The sequence below is a fragment of the Pholis gunnellus genome (genome assembly GCF_910591455.1).
Source record: "Pholis gunnellus genome assembly, chromosome: 23".
NCBI lineage: Eukaryota > Metazoa > Chordata > Actinopteri > Perciformes > Pholidae > Pholis > Pholis gunnellus.
Genome location: NC_136550.1, coordinates 1,229,585 through 1,243,994, shown reverse-complemented (window position 1 = coordinate 1,243,994; position 14,410 = coordinate 1,229,585). Strand labels below are relative to the sequence as shown.

At 43.8% G+C, this 14,410-nt stretch overlaps 3 protein-coding genes across 4 annotated transcripts in view; all 3 read right to left on the bottom strand.

Moving 5' to 3' along the window:
- Positions 1 to 3,797: 3,797 nt before the first annotated feature.
- On the bottom strand, positions 3,798 to 11,533 carry slc10a7 (solute carrier family 10 member 7). 2 transcript variants are annotated; one of them, XM_079184826.1, is made up of 13 exons: positions 11,341 to 11,533; positions 9,638 to 9,720; positions 9,414 to 9,550; positions 8,583 to 8,658; positions 8,430 to 8,468; positions 8,309 to 8,344; positions 8,098 to 8,181; positions 7,858 to 8,023; positions 7,660 to 7,711; positions 7,448 to 7,521; positions 7,098 to 7,243; positions 6,904 to 6,946; positions 3,798 to 6,081 (listed from the first exon to the last, which is right to left on the bottom strand). In XM_079184826.1, exons 1-12 carry the CDS (start codon positions 11,438 to 11,440, stop codon positions 6,926 to 6,928), a joined length of 1,014 nt encoding a protein of 337 aa, XP_079040952.1. In that variant the 5' UTR covers positions 11,441 to 11,533; the 3' UTR covers positions 3,798 to 6,081; positions 6,904 to 6,925. The 2 variants fall into 2 exon arrangements, with proteins under 2 accessions (XP_079040952.1, XP_079040951.1); XM_079184825.1 differs by lacking the exon at positions 6,904 to 6,946.
- Positions 11,534 to 12,263: 730 nt separating this feature from the next.
- On the bottom strand, positions 12,264 to 13,239 carry LOC306714522 (tetratricopeptide repeat protein 29-like; the record flags this gene model as incomplete). The annotated part of the gene is made up of 3 exons (XM_079184565.1): positions 13,125 to 13,239; positions 12,569 to 12,658; positions 12,264 to 12,485 (listed from the first exon to the last, which is right to left on the bottom strand). The coding sequence occupies exons 1-3, from the start codon at positions 13,206 to 13,208 to the stop codon at positions 12,264 to 12,266; spliced, it is 396 nt and encodes a 131-aa protein (XP_079040691.1). The 5' UTR covers positions 13,209 to 13,239.
- A 471-nt stretch (positions 13,240 to 13,710) lies between these two features.
- ttc29 (tetratricopeptide repeat domain 29) overlaps positions 13,711 to 14,410 on the bottom strand; it is a gene marked incomplete at both ends in the record, with an annotated part of 1,986 nt that continues 1,286 nt past the window's right edge. Inside the window, 3 exons of the mRNA XM_079184564.1 lie at positions 13,711 to 13,728; positions 13,859 to 13,944; positions 14,210 to 14,410. The exon at positions 14,210 to 14,410 is cut by the window's right edge and continues 12 nt beyond it. Of these exons, the coding sequence (XP_079040690.1) occupies positions 13,711 to 13,728; positions 13,859 to 13,944; positions 14,210 to 14,410 (305 nt within the window). The remainder of the gene's footprint in view (positions 13,729 to 13,858; positions 13,945 to 14,209) is intronic.

The following is a 14,410-nucleotide window of genomic DNA, read 5'->3' as shown; positions in this document are numbered from 1 at the left end:
CAGATCTATTATTTTAGGATCTAATCAAAATGCCACCAAAGGCAGTGAGAACGACACCTATAAAACGTCAGGATCCGTCTCAGGTGAGGCTGAAACTACCACCACAGCTATACCTTCAACCAATCACGGCTTCCACGATGCAAATCTCTCAAGATCCACATCTCAGAGTCCAAGAGAGCCAATTCAGGACCAAACTAGATCAGTAAAGTTTGTGACCCAGAGTAGCTCATCGCAGCCCTGGAGGACTAGCGAGTCCCACATGAGTTTAATCGAGGATGAAAAGGGTCGCCAGTCCGTGCCCCGGCCCCAGAATCTTCACCTCAAACCTTCTCTCCACTCGCAAACTTCTTCAACCAAACCTCTTCTTTACACTCAAACTGGTCCAAGTCATATCTTTCCGTTCTCCCAAGAACCTTCATCTATGTCCCGAACCTCTTTATCATTCATTCTCTCATCCAAGACCCCTACCCTTCAGTCCTTCGTCACGACCCAGACAACTCTACCCCTCAGTCAGGCCTACTCTCTATCCCTCCATGTCTTTCCCATCAAACCCATGAGCAGTTTACCTCAGCCTGAAAATAGTCCATTTGGACCCAAAACTCCATCAAGGAAAACCAGTCCTCGGCTTCAAACAGCTGCACCTCTGAGCGGTCCTCCTCAACCTCAACCTTTGAGCAGTTTTACCCAAGTCTTGCCCCAAACTATTCCAACTCAAACTCGGAGTCAAGCTAGCTATCCCCAGACAGACAAGTCCAAATATAAAACACCAGCCGAGGCTTTGAGTATCTTCCCCCTACCATGGTCCCAGCGACATTCCCAAACCTTTGCCCCCCAGGCACTTACCTTTGGGTGGAAGCAAACTCAATCTTCCGCAACTCCTCGATCCATCAACCCTCCGCCCTTCACTTCAAGTTTCACACTGGGTGAGAGTAAAGAGGTCAAAGATCCTCCGTCTCAAGCAAAGCTCAAAACCACGAGCCCGATCTTTGCATCCATTCCCTTAACCACCCCTTCAGTGTCTACCCCCTTTTCTTCCACCCATACTATGCTTGCCTCTTCCCTTGTTCCCCCCACCACTCCTCTTTATCCCTCCAGAGGTTCAGCCGCGCTATCCGCACGGACGTCTTTGTCACCTTCTCCCTCTTCCTCCTCCATGAACAACCAACCCAAAACAGCTCCAGCCCTTTTTGCTCTCCCGTCTCCTTCCCCGATCTCCATTCCTCCTCATTTGCTCCTCGTCCACCCTTCCTCTACTTCCCCTTTGCCATCCTCCTTAACCTCTTCTACCGAACCTCTCTCAAACTCCTCCAACTATCCATCATTAGCTCCCATGATTTCCTCAGTCCCTTTATCTACTTCTTCCTCGTCTCCTTTCACCTCCTCTGAATCCATCACAGGTTCAACCGTTACCTCGCCCTCTTTTCCCACCATCTCTCCAGCCCTCTCCTCCTCAAGTGCCTCATCAGCCGCTTCCATTTCTTCTCCCACTTCACCTCATTCTTCTTCCTCATCCATCTCTACCCCAACGTCGTCCTCCTCAAACTTGCCTGCCACCTCTTCTTTTTTGCCGTCCTCCCAGACCACCTCCCCTCACCCAGAACCCTCTCCAGCTCCCCGGCGCTCTCTCTACAACCCTCTCACATCTTCCACCACTTCCTCCCCTGAGCCTTCCAAGCAACTTACCCTAGGTCAGAGGTTGCCAATCCAGAACCACATTGAATCATCTGATACTGAGCCCAACCTCAATCTACAAACACCAAGAACAGTGGTTCACCCAAACCCTGAACGCCATCCAAACCTCGACCCGAACTTTGACTTAAATCTTGGCCACATGTTGAAACCAAACCTTCCCAAAACAGACACTAAACCCAAACCTCCCTCCAACCCCCCCGGTACTCCAGACGAGGAGGGGAAGTATCCAGACATTAACCCAAGACACAGTGCGTGGGAGCTGGGCATGCTGCTGGGCTGCTCGGCGGGCTTGGGCATGGCGCTGGTGGTCGGGGTGAGGTACATGTGCCGCCAGGCCTGCGGAAAACAAACGGAGGTGACGCTGAACGACAGGGAGACGGAGTACGGAAGAGGAGAGAGAGGGCTGCTCCACGTCCAGGAGTGTGGAGATCTGGTCAGAGTCCGGAGAATCAGAGAGAACAGTTTTGTGCTTCTGGCAGAGTACGATGTTCTGGCCTCACCTGGAGACTGAAGGCCGCCTACAGAGACAGTTTAAGGTACTAAAAAATGTCTTGAAGGCAGAAATAGTCCCACTGGGTAAGAAGCCTTTAGCCACATTAGATTCAACTAAAGTAGCGTAGCATTCTGTTACTAACTGAAAATTAACAATTTATCTTGATTAATGGTAGCTAGATAGCCTAGCATGAATTTCCCATTAGTTTCTAAGCCAAGATAGCTTACAGCATTCTAAAAACATGAAAATAATGGTCGAACATGAGTGAATCAAGGTTTTAAAAAACATTGGGGATAATGATGTTTGTCAGTTCTTCTGTCGTCGTGGTCCAGAACAAGATGAACAGCTTCGGGCCAGGTTGCCTGAGAGTTCGTCACCGTTTGTTTAGCATCAAGTTAAAATATTTGATGGCTAACAACATATTGGCAGATCAGGAAATTAGCCGTGGATATTCACGATCCTCAGAGGATGAATCATAGCGAGTATTTAGGCTAAGCTTTCGTCTCGCACCCCCATTCATGCTCTCTGGGAGATGAACCCTTTTCCGATTTAGACTTCATGAGTTTTCGACTGAGGCCAAAATATGAGCTTTGGGACATTTAGCTGCACCACCGACGCTCTAAATGAAAAATGACTAACATGTAGTTTGTTCCACCCACTTCCATACTGTGGAGTGTATAACTGTAGCCTCGAGGGGCCATTAGCAAGTTAGCAGGAGTTCTGATCTTGTTTTCCCAAAATTGCCATCTCGTGCTCAAGAAAATGTTCTTGGCTTCTAGAGTTTTTCTGCCTCCAACATGTTTGGAGAATTAAAGCAACAATCTGCTTCCTGATAGAAAGTAGTATATTTAAAGACAAGGCTGGGATGACACACAGTGGACACATTGTTTGTTTTCTAGCATGCATCAGAAAGATGATTAGAAACCGTTGGTGATGCAAAGGCTGTAAATCCAGCTCTGTAGTTGTGAAGTTTGATAATGTATTTGTAAAAAAGCAGGATTTGCCTGCATAATAAAGTATATTTTCAGTATTATACATTGTGTTTTTCTTGATTTTGGCTCTCGTATCGTGAGGGTTTTATGGACAGTAGTGCTGGTTGCTGAGTCATTTCATAACACTTTTTGTGTGTTAGAAGGCCTCTCGGGTCTGTTGGCAGGACTTTCACAGTATTATTTTATTATTACTTCATCCAAACGAGGTGACAGAAGAGCCATCTGTCCAAAAACCATGGGTCAGTGAAACTAATGAGTTGCAAATAATTCCCAGAGTGTTTTCCCTCCTCATTTGATTAGACAAAACTGGCCGTGAGGAGGAATATTAGACAAAGAGGTGTTAAAACGTAAAGAGAAAGTCAAATAAACAAATTCCAAACACTGTAATCTCTGGAGGGTCGGATTAAAATCTGGTTTTCCACCTCGTTTTAGGAGTGCGTGATGATAAAGCCAACTAATACCTGGCTCATTTACCAGCACGAAGACATAAAACAAAACGTGATTTAAAACTTCACCATCGAGTACATATAATATTGATATGAGCTGCAAACACACTTTATAAATACATTTTTAGATACAGATACATAGGCTGAGTCCAGAAAAAACAAGTTTTGTTTTTTAAAAGTTCGTAGGTTTATTTCTGAATACTTTTTTATGTAAACAAGTGGAAGATACAATATATCTTTCTTTCTAAAATATACTACGAGTAAAACAATCGATGAAACCTCGGCAGTAAAAGCAGAGACGACCAACCGGTCTGAGAATGATTCGGATTTGATCTCCAGTCACAACAAACGTTTTCAGTCAAGTTAACACATTCTTTAACGGCGGTTTCCGGTGAATAGGAATCTATTTAGTTTAGCGGATCTGCAAAACCCCGTTCTTAACAACCAAGGTTCAACGTTTTTTTTAAATAATTTATTTTCCAAATATCTACACCTGGTTAAAGTAGCTAAATAATAGATATTTCTTTCATCCCAACCTCCGCACCCTTACAATCCATTTTCCCACAAAAAGAACACACTACTTCACCGCAGAAGAGTTCAGTGTGAGATACCGAGCTTAAAATGCCGTACAAAGCAGTAACAATTCAACGAACAAACAACTCCCAATGGTTGGTCGTGGTGCTACTATCCAGTAGAGTGATTTAGCATGCTAATGCTAATGCTAATGCTAACAAGTACTACAACAGAAACACAATCAGGTGTTCACAGAGCTGTGGACCTCCAAACATATCAGAAGGTCCTGCAGAAATCAGGATTGGCATAAAAACACCAGAGGGTCGTAAGGCTTGGTAGTGACACCAGCGAATAAGTAACAGAAATACTGCCTAAGTGCCCCTGAGCAAAGCCCTTGTGTTGTACATTTTCCACATGTTAATGTCTGTTTGGTCGCATCACAAAGCAGCTAACAATTACTAAAATTACCGTTATCCTTGTTCGAAGGGATGTCACGTGTTGAAGCTCCAGTTCTGATTGGTTATGATGGTGATGATACATTCACTGTCATCTCTCTGAATCGGATAAATGGCTAGTGGTCGAGTCCACCACTTTGGTCCAGACAGCTGTTGGGTGGATCACCATGAGATTTGGTACAAACATTCATGGTGCCCAGATGACGAAGCCCAATTACTTTGGTGGTCCCCTGAACTTTCCTCTCGCACCACCAGCGGGTCACAGTTTTTACTTCAAAATATCTCAACGACATGAACTTCGTACAGACGAACATGGTCGTCAATATCTCAACCATTGGATGGATTTCCATGACATTTGGTTCAGATATTCATGTTCCCCTGAGAATGAACCGTAATAACTTTCGTGGTCCTCTGACGTTTCATCTAGCGAGCCTCAGCTGTACTTTGTGTATCGTGCTGATTAGCAAATGCTAGCATGCTAACTCAAAGATGGTGATCATGGTTATACCAGCTAAACATTAGCATGTTAGCATGGTCATTATGAGATTTTGGTCGGTGTTCAATACGATAACGGAAAAGTGACGTGACCCCCACATCACTCGGATAGAATACGGTATCATCTGCGTACAAACGTATGCGGACCGATAGCAGTTAGTCTCCTGCCTCCTTATTGGTCCAAGTTAAAAATGCCCTTTTGAACCAAATACTTGGTCAGATGAGGAGGTTTACAGCAATTTGACCGAGACAAACGCTAAGAAAAAAAGACGGTAAAGTGTGAATAATTTCACAAAAGAGATGTAAAGAATCTACAGAGATCCAAGAAAGATAATTATATTTTAACGGTTAAATTAGATTCCCTACCTCGCTTCATTATTTGGATTGATAATTTGTTAAGTCAACATCACTCCCTCACCACAGCTTCTCGTCAACAAACAACCAACAAGCGTAATATTTTAGAAAGAATCAGAAACTGTCGTCATTCTTATTCTGTATATTAAACGTCGTTAGTTTGTTTCTATCAAATCATAGACGTAACACGTGTCCTCGTTTTCTGGCAGTGACAGCTCGGACAAAGATAACAGTAGAAAAAAAGATAGAAAATAAAAAAATAAATAAAATAAAAGAGTGGTCCCAGTAACTCCGCCCCTTCCTGTTCCTGCTCGGAGGGCTGCTTTTCAAACCAAACGCTCCATTTGTCTTTGAAAAAACAAGCAGATATCCTCATTTTTGCAGCTATTTCATATAAAAATATAAGTTATTATTTTCTTTTAAATATAAAAGAATGTATACGATGGAACTATGAAATATAAGTTTTTTTGTTGTCATAGAAACTGAGAATATCGAGGCGGCCGGTGCACGGCGTCCCCCTCCACCGCGCTGAGGTCTCTGTTGATTGTCTGTGATAAGGCACGTTTCACCGTATCCCTCCGCCGAGGTCAAAGCTCTCTTCATCTTCCTCAGACGGGCTGAAGAGTTGACAGCTTCATCGCCTGAACGGAGAGAAGAAGAGACGCAGAGAGTGAGACATTCAGATGGAACGATGAACCGGAGGGAGAGAAGGAGGGAGGGAGGGAGGAAGAGAAGGAGGGAGAGTTCCATTGTGTGGTAAAATGTGATGAATTTAAAGTGTGGCGAGTTAATCCATCACCAAACACTAAATCATGTCGTGATTCTTCAGAACACAAACAAAGACTTTCCTCCGGTGGATTATTTCACTTCCTGTTTCAGAATAAATCAATCATAAAAGGTTAGTTATCTTTTTAGTGACGTTTTATCTTAAACGCCATAAAATAACAAACACACTTTGCATGTCCGTGAGATAAAATAGAGCTGAAACAATAAGACTATTGAGACAAATGATTTATAGTCTCAGTCATAAATCAAAACGTTTTATTTATTCTGAATTATTTTTGTTTAATCCGATTGTTAGAATCGACGTATGTTTTTGTTAATATAACACAACTGAAACTAAAATAACAGATTTATTAAGTCATTTTCAACAGATTTAAACTCTCATCATCATCATCATCATCATCACCACACCGCCACCATCAGGCTGAAAGGAATACTTCACCCTGACATGAACATTTGTATTTCGATGACTCACCGTGTTCCTTTAATTCTTTAAGGAAACTTTAAACGGTTTAAATTGTACTTTTGTGAAGTAGTGAGCATACTTTGTTTTAAAATAAAGCTTTAACTCGAGTTATTGACGTACAAATGGTCATTTTGTGGGTGAAGCAGAGGAGACACACGACAACTCTGAAGAACTACAGGCAGCTCCTCAATGAGACGTTCAGGCGCCTACTCACTCAGTAGTGTTGGAATGCGGCCCTATCTCAACAACACACTAGACTGTAGGAGAGGAGAAAAGGTAAGGAGGTTAGGGTTGGAATGCAGCCCGCTACATCGGACCAGAGCAGAGTGTGTGTGTGTGTGTGTGTGTGTGTCTGTGTGTGTGTGTGCGTGTGTGTGTGTGTCTGTGTGTGTGTGTGTGTCTGTGTACCTTCTGCCGGCTGGTCATCCAGCTCTGGATGGTCGGCACGAGGATGGAGCCGAGGAGGATCTGAGACGGATGGTAGATCAGCAGAGGAACCGAGATCAGAGAGAGATGCTCATAGCCCTCAAACACGATCTTCAACATGGGGATACCTGGAGGGAGGGAGGGAGGGAGGGAGGGAGGGAGGGAGATGAAGAGAGAGAGAGGGAACATGTTTTCTGATTACACTCCAGAGTCAAAGTAAAAATCTTCCATTAATGTGAAGCGATGAAAGAAACTTCTTCTCTTGTATCTATTTGAGTGTGTGTGTGTGTGTGTAGAGGTGTGTGTAGAAGTGTGTGTGTGTGTGTGTGTACCCAGGGTGAGAGACTTGTGTGTGGAGCAGAACACGATGGCCACAGTGTCTGCAGGACTGAATCCTGAACCCGACCTGTGGAGACAAACAGGAAGTTGAATACTCGCTCTGACCTCTGACTCACTTCCTCTTCTTACTGAGCTCATCGGTGTTTATATTTAATACAGTGTGTGTTGGATGGCGGAAGAGGAGGAGGATGAGGAAGAGACTCACCTGGTAGAAAAGGCAAACGTGAGCAGCATGAAGCTGAGCTGGATGAAGAAAACTGAAACAACAAAGAAACAACTTTTAATGTTTTCAGATGTTAAATTATGTTTCTTTAAATAGAGTCTGGTGACAGAACCACAGACAGACAGACAGACAGACAGACAGACAGACAGACAGACAGACAGACAGACAGACAGAACTGACTGATGAGGACGACCAGCAGCAGGCTGGTGGGGTCCAGCTCTATGTTGGGGTTACTGAAGGTGTCACAGAAGGTGGTGTAGATGATCATGAGGAGGACGGCGCTGCTGACGGCGCCGAACGGAAGCTTCCTCCGCTCCAAATGCTCCCTGAAGAAACCACGACACACCTGCACAGAACACAAACACTCACACAACATTCAAAGAACATATTTATGTGTAGATTATAGAAACATGTTCCTACCTGACCCAGGACCAGAGGGACCACCACAGTCATGAAGAGCTGAGAGAAGATGGAGGAGAAGGGAACGGAGGACGAGGAGCCGAGCTGGAGGAGGAGGAGAAAAAACCTTCATCATCTGGAGTTAATCAGAGAACGATCGGGACAAACCAAGATGGCGACGGACAAAAACCAAGATGGCGACGGAGAAACAGGAGTCTCAGGTGTGACTTACAAACAGCAGCAGCAGCACTGGAGTCACTACGATTCCCTGCAGGACAAAAATACATTATTATTGATATTATTGATTATTGTTATTATGACTGGGATGCTTCACAAAGCTCAGGATTTCTTACCAGGAAGCTTCCAAACGCTGAGTTGAAGATGGCAGCAGCCTAGAGGATCACACACACACACACACACACACACACACACACACACACCCCTCGTTAACTTTCAATGTTACACCATCTGTCTGATAATGACCTCCTAACGTCGCTGTGTTGTACCTCGTTGCCTCCGACAGCCTTGGTGAGAATAACCGCCGAAGAGACCGGAGGAGGCATGCAGCTCACTGTCTGTAAGCTAGGCAAGAGGAGAAGAGTCTTCATCATCTGTTTCTAATGTAAGAACATTTCTCTTTCATCTCCCGCCATCATTCAAAGGTCAGGGTGCTTTAACTGAATACATTTATGGAAAAAAAACACATTGGTGACGGACAAAAACCAAGATGGCGACGGCCTACATGCAGAACTCGAGGCTTTAGAACTGTAGTACACAAACCGATTGATGACGTCATGCTGACTACAGTCTGTGGTTGAGAGACAATAGAAAAATTCTCAATCTCGTATTTAGAACCTTTACAATGTTTTATTTCTGAATTTCTTTTACAAAGACATTAAATCACCAGAAGTTTACGTTTGCTTTTACACCACAGACATCCTTGAGGTTCCCTCTTCAAACCTAACCCAAACCTAACCTAACCCTAACCTGAGCCGTGTTGCAGATGATGGTCCTCATAAAGATAGATGAATAAGTAACACACACACACACACACACACACACACACACACACACACACACACACACACACACACACACACACACACACACACACACACACACACACACACACACACACACACACACACACACACACACACACACACACGGCCCGTAGCAGCAGTGAATGAGGGTCTTTGTGCCGCACATAACTCTCCCTTCAGGTACAGTCTGAACAAAGCACTGCATTCACTCTCTCTCTCTCTCTCTCACACACACATGCACTCTCTCTCACACACACACACTCTCTCTCACACACACACACACACACACACTACCCTCTGAGCAGCCATTGGTCGATGGCGGTGAGTGCGAGCACTTTGAGCAGCAGCCAGACGACCAGAGGGAAGAAGACGAGGGTGAAGGACTGGACGAAGAGGTGCAGACGGAAGTGAAGCAGCGCGCTAGTCAGCTCCTGCAGACGCAGAAGAAGAACATTCATCCTCTGCTTCCATCACCGGTTTAAATAAAGTTTTTACGGTGACGTTTCGGGGTCTCTCACCTCTGTTTTCAGGGACAGGCCGCTGTTGAAGAAGATGAGCGAGACGGCAACGTAGGCGACGGTGATCTCTGGTTTTAACGGTCCTGAGAGAGAAAATAAATGTATTAACCACAAGATAATATTAATAATAAAACAATGAGAGGAACCTTTACTCTGCATACTTTAAGAACATGTTGTTGAACATCTTCCTTATTTTAGTTGCAAAAATAAAAACGTTCTGTGAAGTTACGACACATTCAAGACTTATTGATTAAATGAATATGTTACCAGGGCTGTAAATCACTTCCTGTTAATCTGCTAATTCAGTTTATTTATTCCCCAAAAACTAAATTACTTTCAATTACTCGTTTTAAAATAAACTAATAGATGGAACCTTAAAAGTTTTAGGAAATTATTAGGAAATATTGGAAAGAAACTTTTAAATGTTAAATAAAATCCCATAAAAAACAACAACTTTTGTGCTAAAATATTATTTGATTACTTAACTTGTTTGATATAACGATATAACTATGCACAATTAATTATTTTGTAAATCTTTTAGCAGAGTATAGACTATATAAATAAAATAAATTTGATTAACATAGGATAATAAAAGGGAAAACATAAAAAACAAGAGAAATCCATTCCCTTGTACTAGTTATAATAAAAAAGTTTTTTTATTTTAATTCAAAATAAATGTCACAATGTGATTAAATGAAGGAAAAATAAAATATCACTATTAAAATATTATAAAAAAATAATCAACTATATATTATTTTAATCACGCGCTCACTTTGTGTTGATTTATCTATAATTTAAAAATCAGCAAAGAAGTGACGAGCTCTGTTCAAAAAGCGCTCGGCTGATTGACGCAGGAGTTTACGAGGCGCACCTGAACGCAGCATCCAGACAGTAGCAGCGCGGTGCTCTGATCTACAGATAAAGATGTGATGAGCTCTGCCGCCTCTCACACACGCGAGAGGTTTTATCTGCTAACTTCACTTTCTACTATCAGGTAAACAGCTGCAGGTGGGTCACACCTGAGAAGATGCAGTTTAAACGAGTAAATGAAAGGATTTCATAGGATGTGAGCCAATAAGATAAGGCAACCGTGCACGCGCACAACCGAGGGTGTGCGTGTGTGTTGACATTCGTGCTGAATGCAACGTGTCACTAGTGCCAGGTGAGCAGGGAGGAAACACACACACACGCGCAGAGGGGGAGTCTAATAGCCCTTAATACACGTTGTACGATCTTGTCTGCGAAAAACCAGACTCCATTTAGAAAATGTCAAAATTAAGAGTTACATCCGTTTCCAGCCCTTATAACCAATAGTTATACAATTAATGTGTACCTTAACGTAATCAACACAATCCTACCTTTCTATCGGCGTACATCATGTACACGTAAAAACACGTCTTTGAGTAGAAATACAACCGTTTTAATCACTTTTTCTCGTGAGTCTTGTACTGGACGTCCTGGGGGCGATGGGCGAAACTAAGTTCACACAGAAGTCGAAAAGTTGTAATTTTATAAAAAAGTAAAATGCTGACAGGAGCAGCACTCATGCCGATTTCTTCAGTGAGTCGTAACAGTTACTTTGAAAGTCTTAAGTGTTCCTCTACCACATGATGTCGGACTGTAAGCAGACAGTAAAGATAAAGAGGTAAAAACTCTGCCCGGGTTTGGTACTGAAAGTAGACCCCAAACTCCGACTCACTCACCTCCTCTGATGCCGACGCTGGGCTGCAGTTTTGCCGCTAAGATGACCAGCACTATCCCGATGATGAACCACTCCTTCCGAGCCCTCATCAGGAGGCCCATGTTTCAGCCGATCCACCGGATCACTCCGCCCGGGCCGCCCGTCACACTACCAGCCGGACTAGAACTTCACAACTCGGAGCGCTTCTTCTTCTCTTTTCTGTCACAAAACAGAAGCAGACACAACCGGAGCTACATCCGGGCACGTGATCCACACAGCGAGGCCGTAAAGACGGAAGGAGAGGCGCAAGCGCAGTTTAGATTACCGCAAGTAACGAATAAATAGGTAAAATAAATGATAAAATAATAAAAACTAAATGATAACGCTATGTATTTTTACTAAATAACACAAACAAACTTTAACTTAATAAATACAGTTTGGTAAAAATAATTATCATTAATAATTGTTAATATCTTTATGAATGAAAACAAATCAATTCAACAAAAATATGGAAATATAAATTAAATAAAAGCTTGAAATTAAATTGTTAATTGTTAATTGTTCAAAGCCTTAATAAATAATCTAATAAAAATGGTGATCATAATGAGGTCAGTTAAATGAAAATAATTAGGCTTACAGAAATTCATGAATAAATTATCACACAGTCTAATGTATACAAATAATGTACTTAATTACAAAAGTGCTATTTAAAATAATAGTGAAACATTGGTTTATCAGTTTTGATTGATTAGTTTCGAACATAATTCAACAGTTTATAATGTGACAGTAAGATGAATAAATACTTCTTAAACTAATAAAATGTGAACAGCTTTTGAATGGAACAAATAATTAGATCACAGGTGGAGTTTTATCGTTTTTATTCAACAGTAAATAATCACTGTGTACAAACAAACACTGAAAGAATCTAATCTAATGGTGCTGCGTTCATGAGCCTGAGAGACAATCCGACATGTCATCACTCTGCTGGTCTTGGACCTGTTTATTGATCTGGGGCAGCAGCAGCAGCGGTGACTCTGTTCCGGGTCCCTGACGTCCTCGGGTCTCTTTCCAGACCAGCAGGCGTCTCAGGGCGGCGGCCGAGCTCGCCTCCACCTCGCTGCTTTGTCCGCTGATCAGGGAGTGAGCGCGAGCGCTCGCCAACAACACCTGACGGGACACATCAGGTGCGTCTGGTGATATTTAAATGAGCAGCAGTGAGTCAGACTTCAGAGCGACTCACTGAACTTTACCTGAACTCTCTGCAGCAGAAACACGTCTTCAAGTCTACACAGGACGTCATAACTCTCCAGGAAGTGTTCACTCGCTGTCTTATACTGACTCTAGAGAGAGAGGGGGAGAGGGGAGGGGGGAGAGAGAGAGAGAGGGGGGAGACAGGGGAGAGAGGGGGGAGAGAGAGAGAGAGGGGGGAGACAGGGGAGAGAGAGGGGGGGAGAGAGGGGGGAGACAGGGGAGAGAGAGAGAGAGAGGGGGGGGGAGAGGGGGGAGACAGGGGAGAGAGAGAGAGAGAGGGGGGGAGAGGGGGGAGAGAGAGAGAGAGAGAGGGGGAGAGAGAGAGAGAGAGAGAGGAGGGAGGGGGGAGAGAGAGAGAGAGGGGGGGAGAGGGAGAGACAGTTTATATAAATAAATCTATAATTTATTTATTATTACACAAGGAAATTAATTAGCAACTCTGCATCAAAACAGTAACATTGTGTGTGTGTGAGTGTGTGTGTGTGTGTGTGTGTGTGCGTGTGTGTGTGTGTGTGTGTGTGTGTGTGTGTGAGTGTGTGTGTGTGTGAGTCGTACCTTCTTGTAGTAGATGTTTCCCAGACATATGAGGGCGTCCGCCAGGCTCGGTTGTAGTTCATTGCTACGAGAGATGTCGGCCATCTTCTCCAGAGACTGGAGTGTGTCATCTCTGTTTGCCTCACTGACGCACACACACACACACACACACACACACACACACACACACACACACACACACACACACACACACACACACACACACACACACAATAAACAGTTGTACTGACAGGCCAGAAGGCCCCGACAGATTCATGTATGTAGACCCAACAGTAAATAACCATAAACACACAGAAGTAATGTATGAAGCTTGTACTGTGTGTACTGTGTAGTGTGTGTGTGTGTGTGTGTGTGTGTGTGTGTGTGTGTGTGTGTGTGTGTGTGTGTGTGTGTGTGTGTGTGTGTACCCCTCTAAAGACTTGACCAGAGCCCTGCAGGACTTCCCCAGCCCGTCTAAATCCTGCAGCGTTTCGTACATCTGGATGCTGGAGTTCAAGAACTGGACACACACACACACACACACACACACACACACACACACACACACACACATATATAATATTTGTGTTTTTAAACATTTATATGATCAGCAGGATCCAATGAGCTTGTGGTTTGAAAGCAACAGACAGGAAGTCACACCGTGTTTAGAGACGGACTCATGTTGGATCTGTTCTTTTAAAGAGATTTTAACACTTAAAATGTACACACACACACACACACACACACACACACACCTGTTTGGCTGTGTCACGGTCTCCTGCTCTCTGATAGGTCACTCCGAGTCGATAGCAGGCTTCTGATTCGCTGCGTTTGTCTTCAGCTGAAAACAACAAACATGGAGTCTCACGCTCACGTTCAACTGTTACTACAAGTACACTTAAAGCTACAAGTACTTTAAAAGAGTTCTTCAAAAAGAACAATACATCAAAGTGGTACTTCACTTTATTATAAGTGGATATGTGTGTGTTTTATTAAAGTAAACTTTATTTTCACTCATTAAAGAGTGTTTTTCATCCTCAAAAGAGGTTTATTTGAAGCTGTATTTCAGTAAACCTTTAGAAGGTTCTACTAGATGTTGGACCTACACTCCACAGCGATGCTGTGGCCCTCGTGGAGCAGCTTCAGGGCCTCGTCGTGGTCCTCGGCGTCCAGCGGGGCGTCGGCCAACCGGCTGTAGACCCTCCACAGAGCCCTGAGGGCCCGGAGCCTCAGGGGCCGACCGTCCGAGTCCAGCCAGCCGCCCTCCTCCGCCTGGTGGAGGCACAGCTCCGCCTGCCGCTTCGCCC

Excerpts from the sequence above, each read along its gene's own strand:
- slc10a7 (XM_079184825.1), bottom strand. The coding sequence starts at position 11,440 with ATGGGCCTCCTGATGAGGGCTCGGAAGGAGTGGTTCATCATCGGGATA. Across the intron at positions 8,345-8,429 it reads CAGCGTTTGGAAGCTTCCTG|GGAATCGTAGTGACTCCAGT; the intron begins GTAAGAAATCCT and ends TTTGTCCTGCAG. Across the intron at positions 6,082-7,097 it reads GGATGACCAGCCGGCAGAAG|GCGATGAAGCTGTCAACTCT; the intron begins GTACACAGACAC and ends CTCTCCGTTCAG.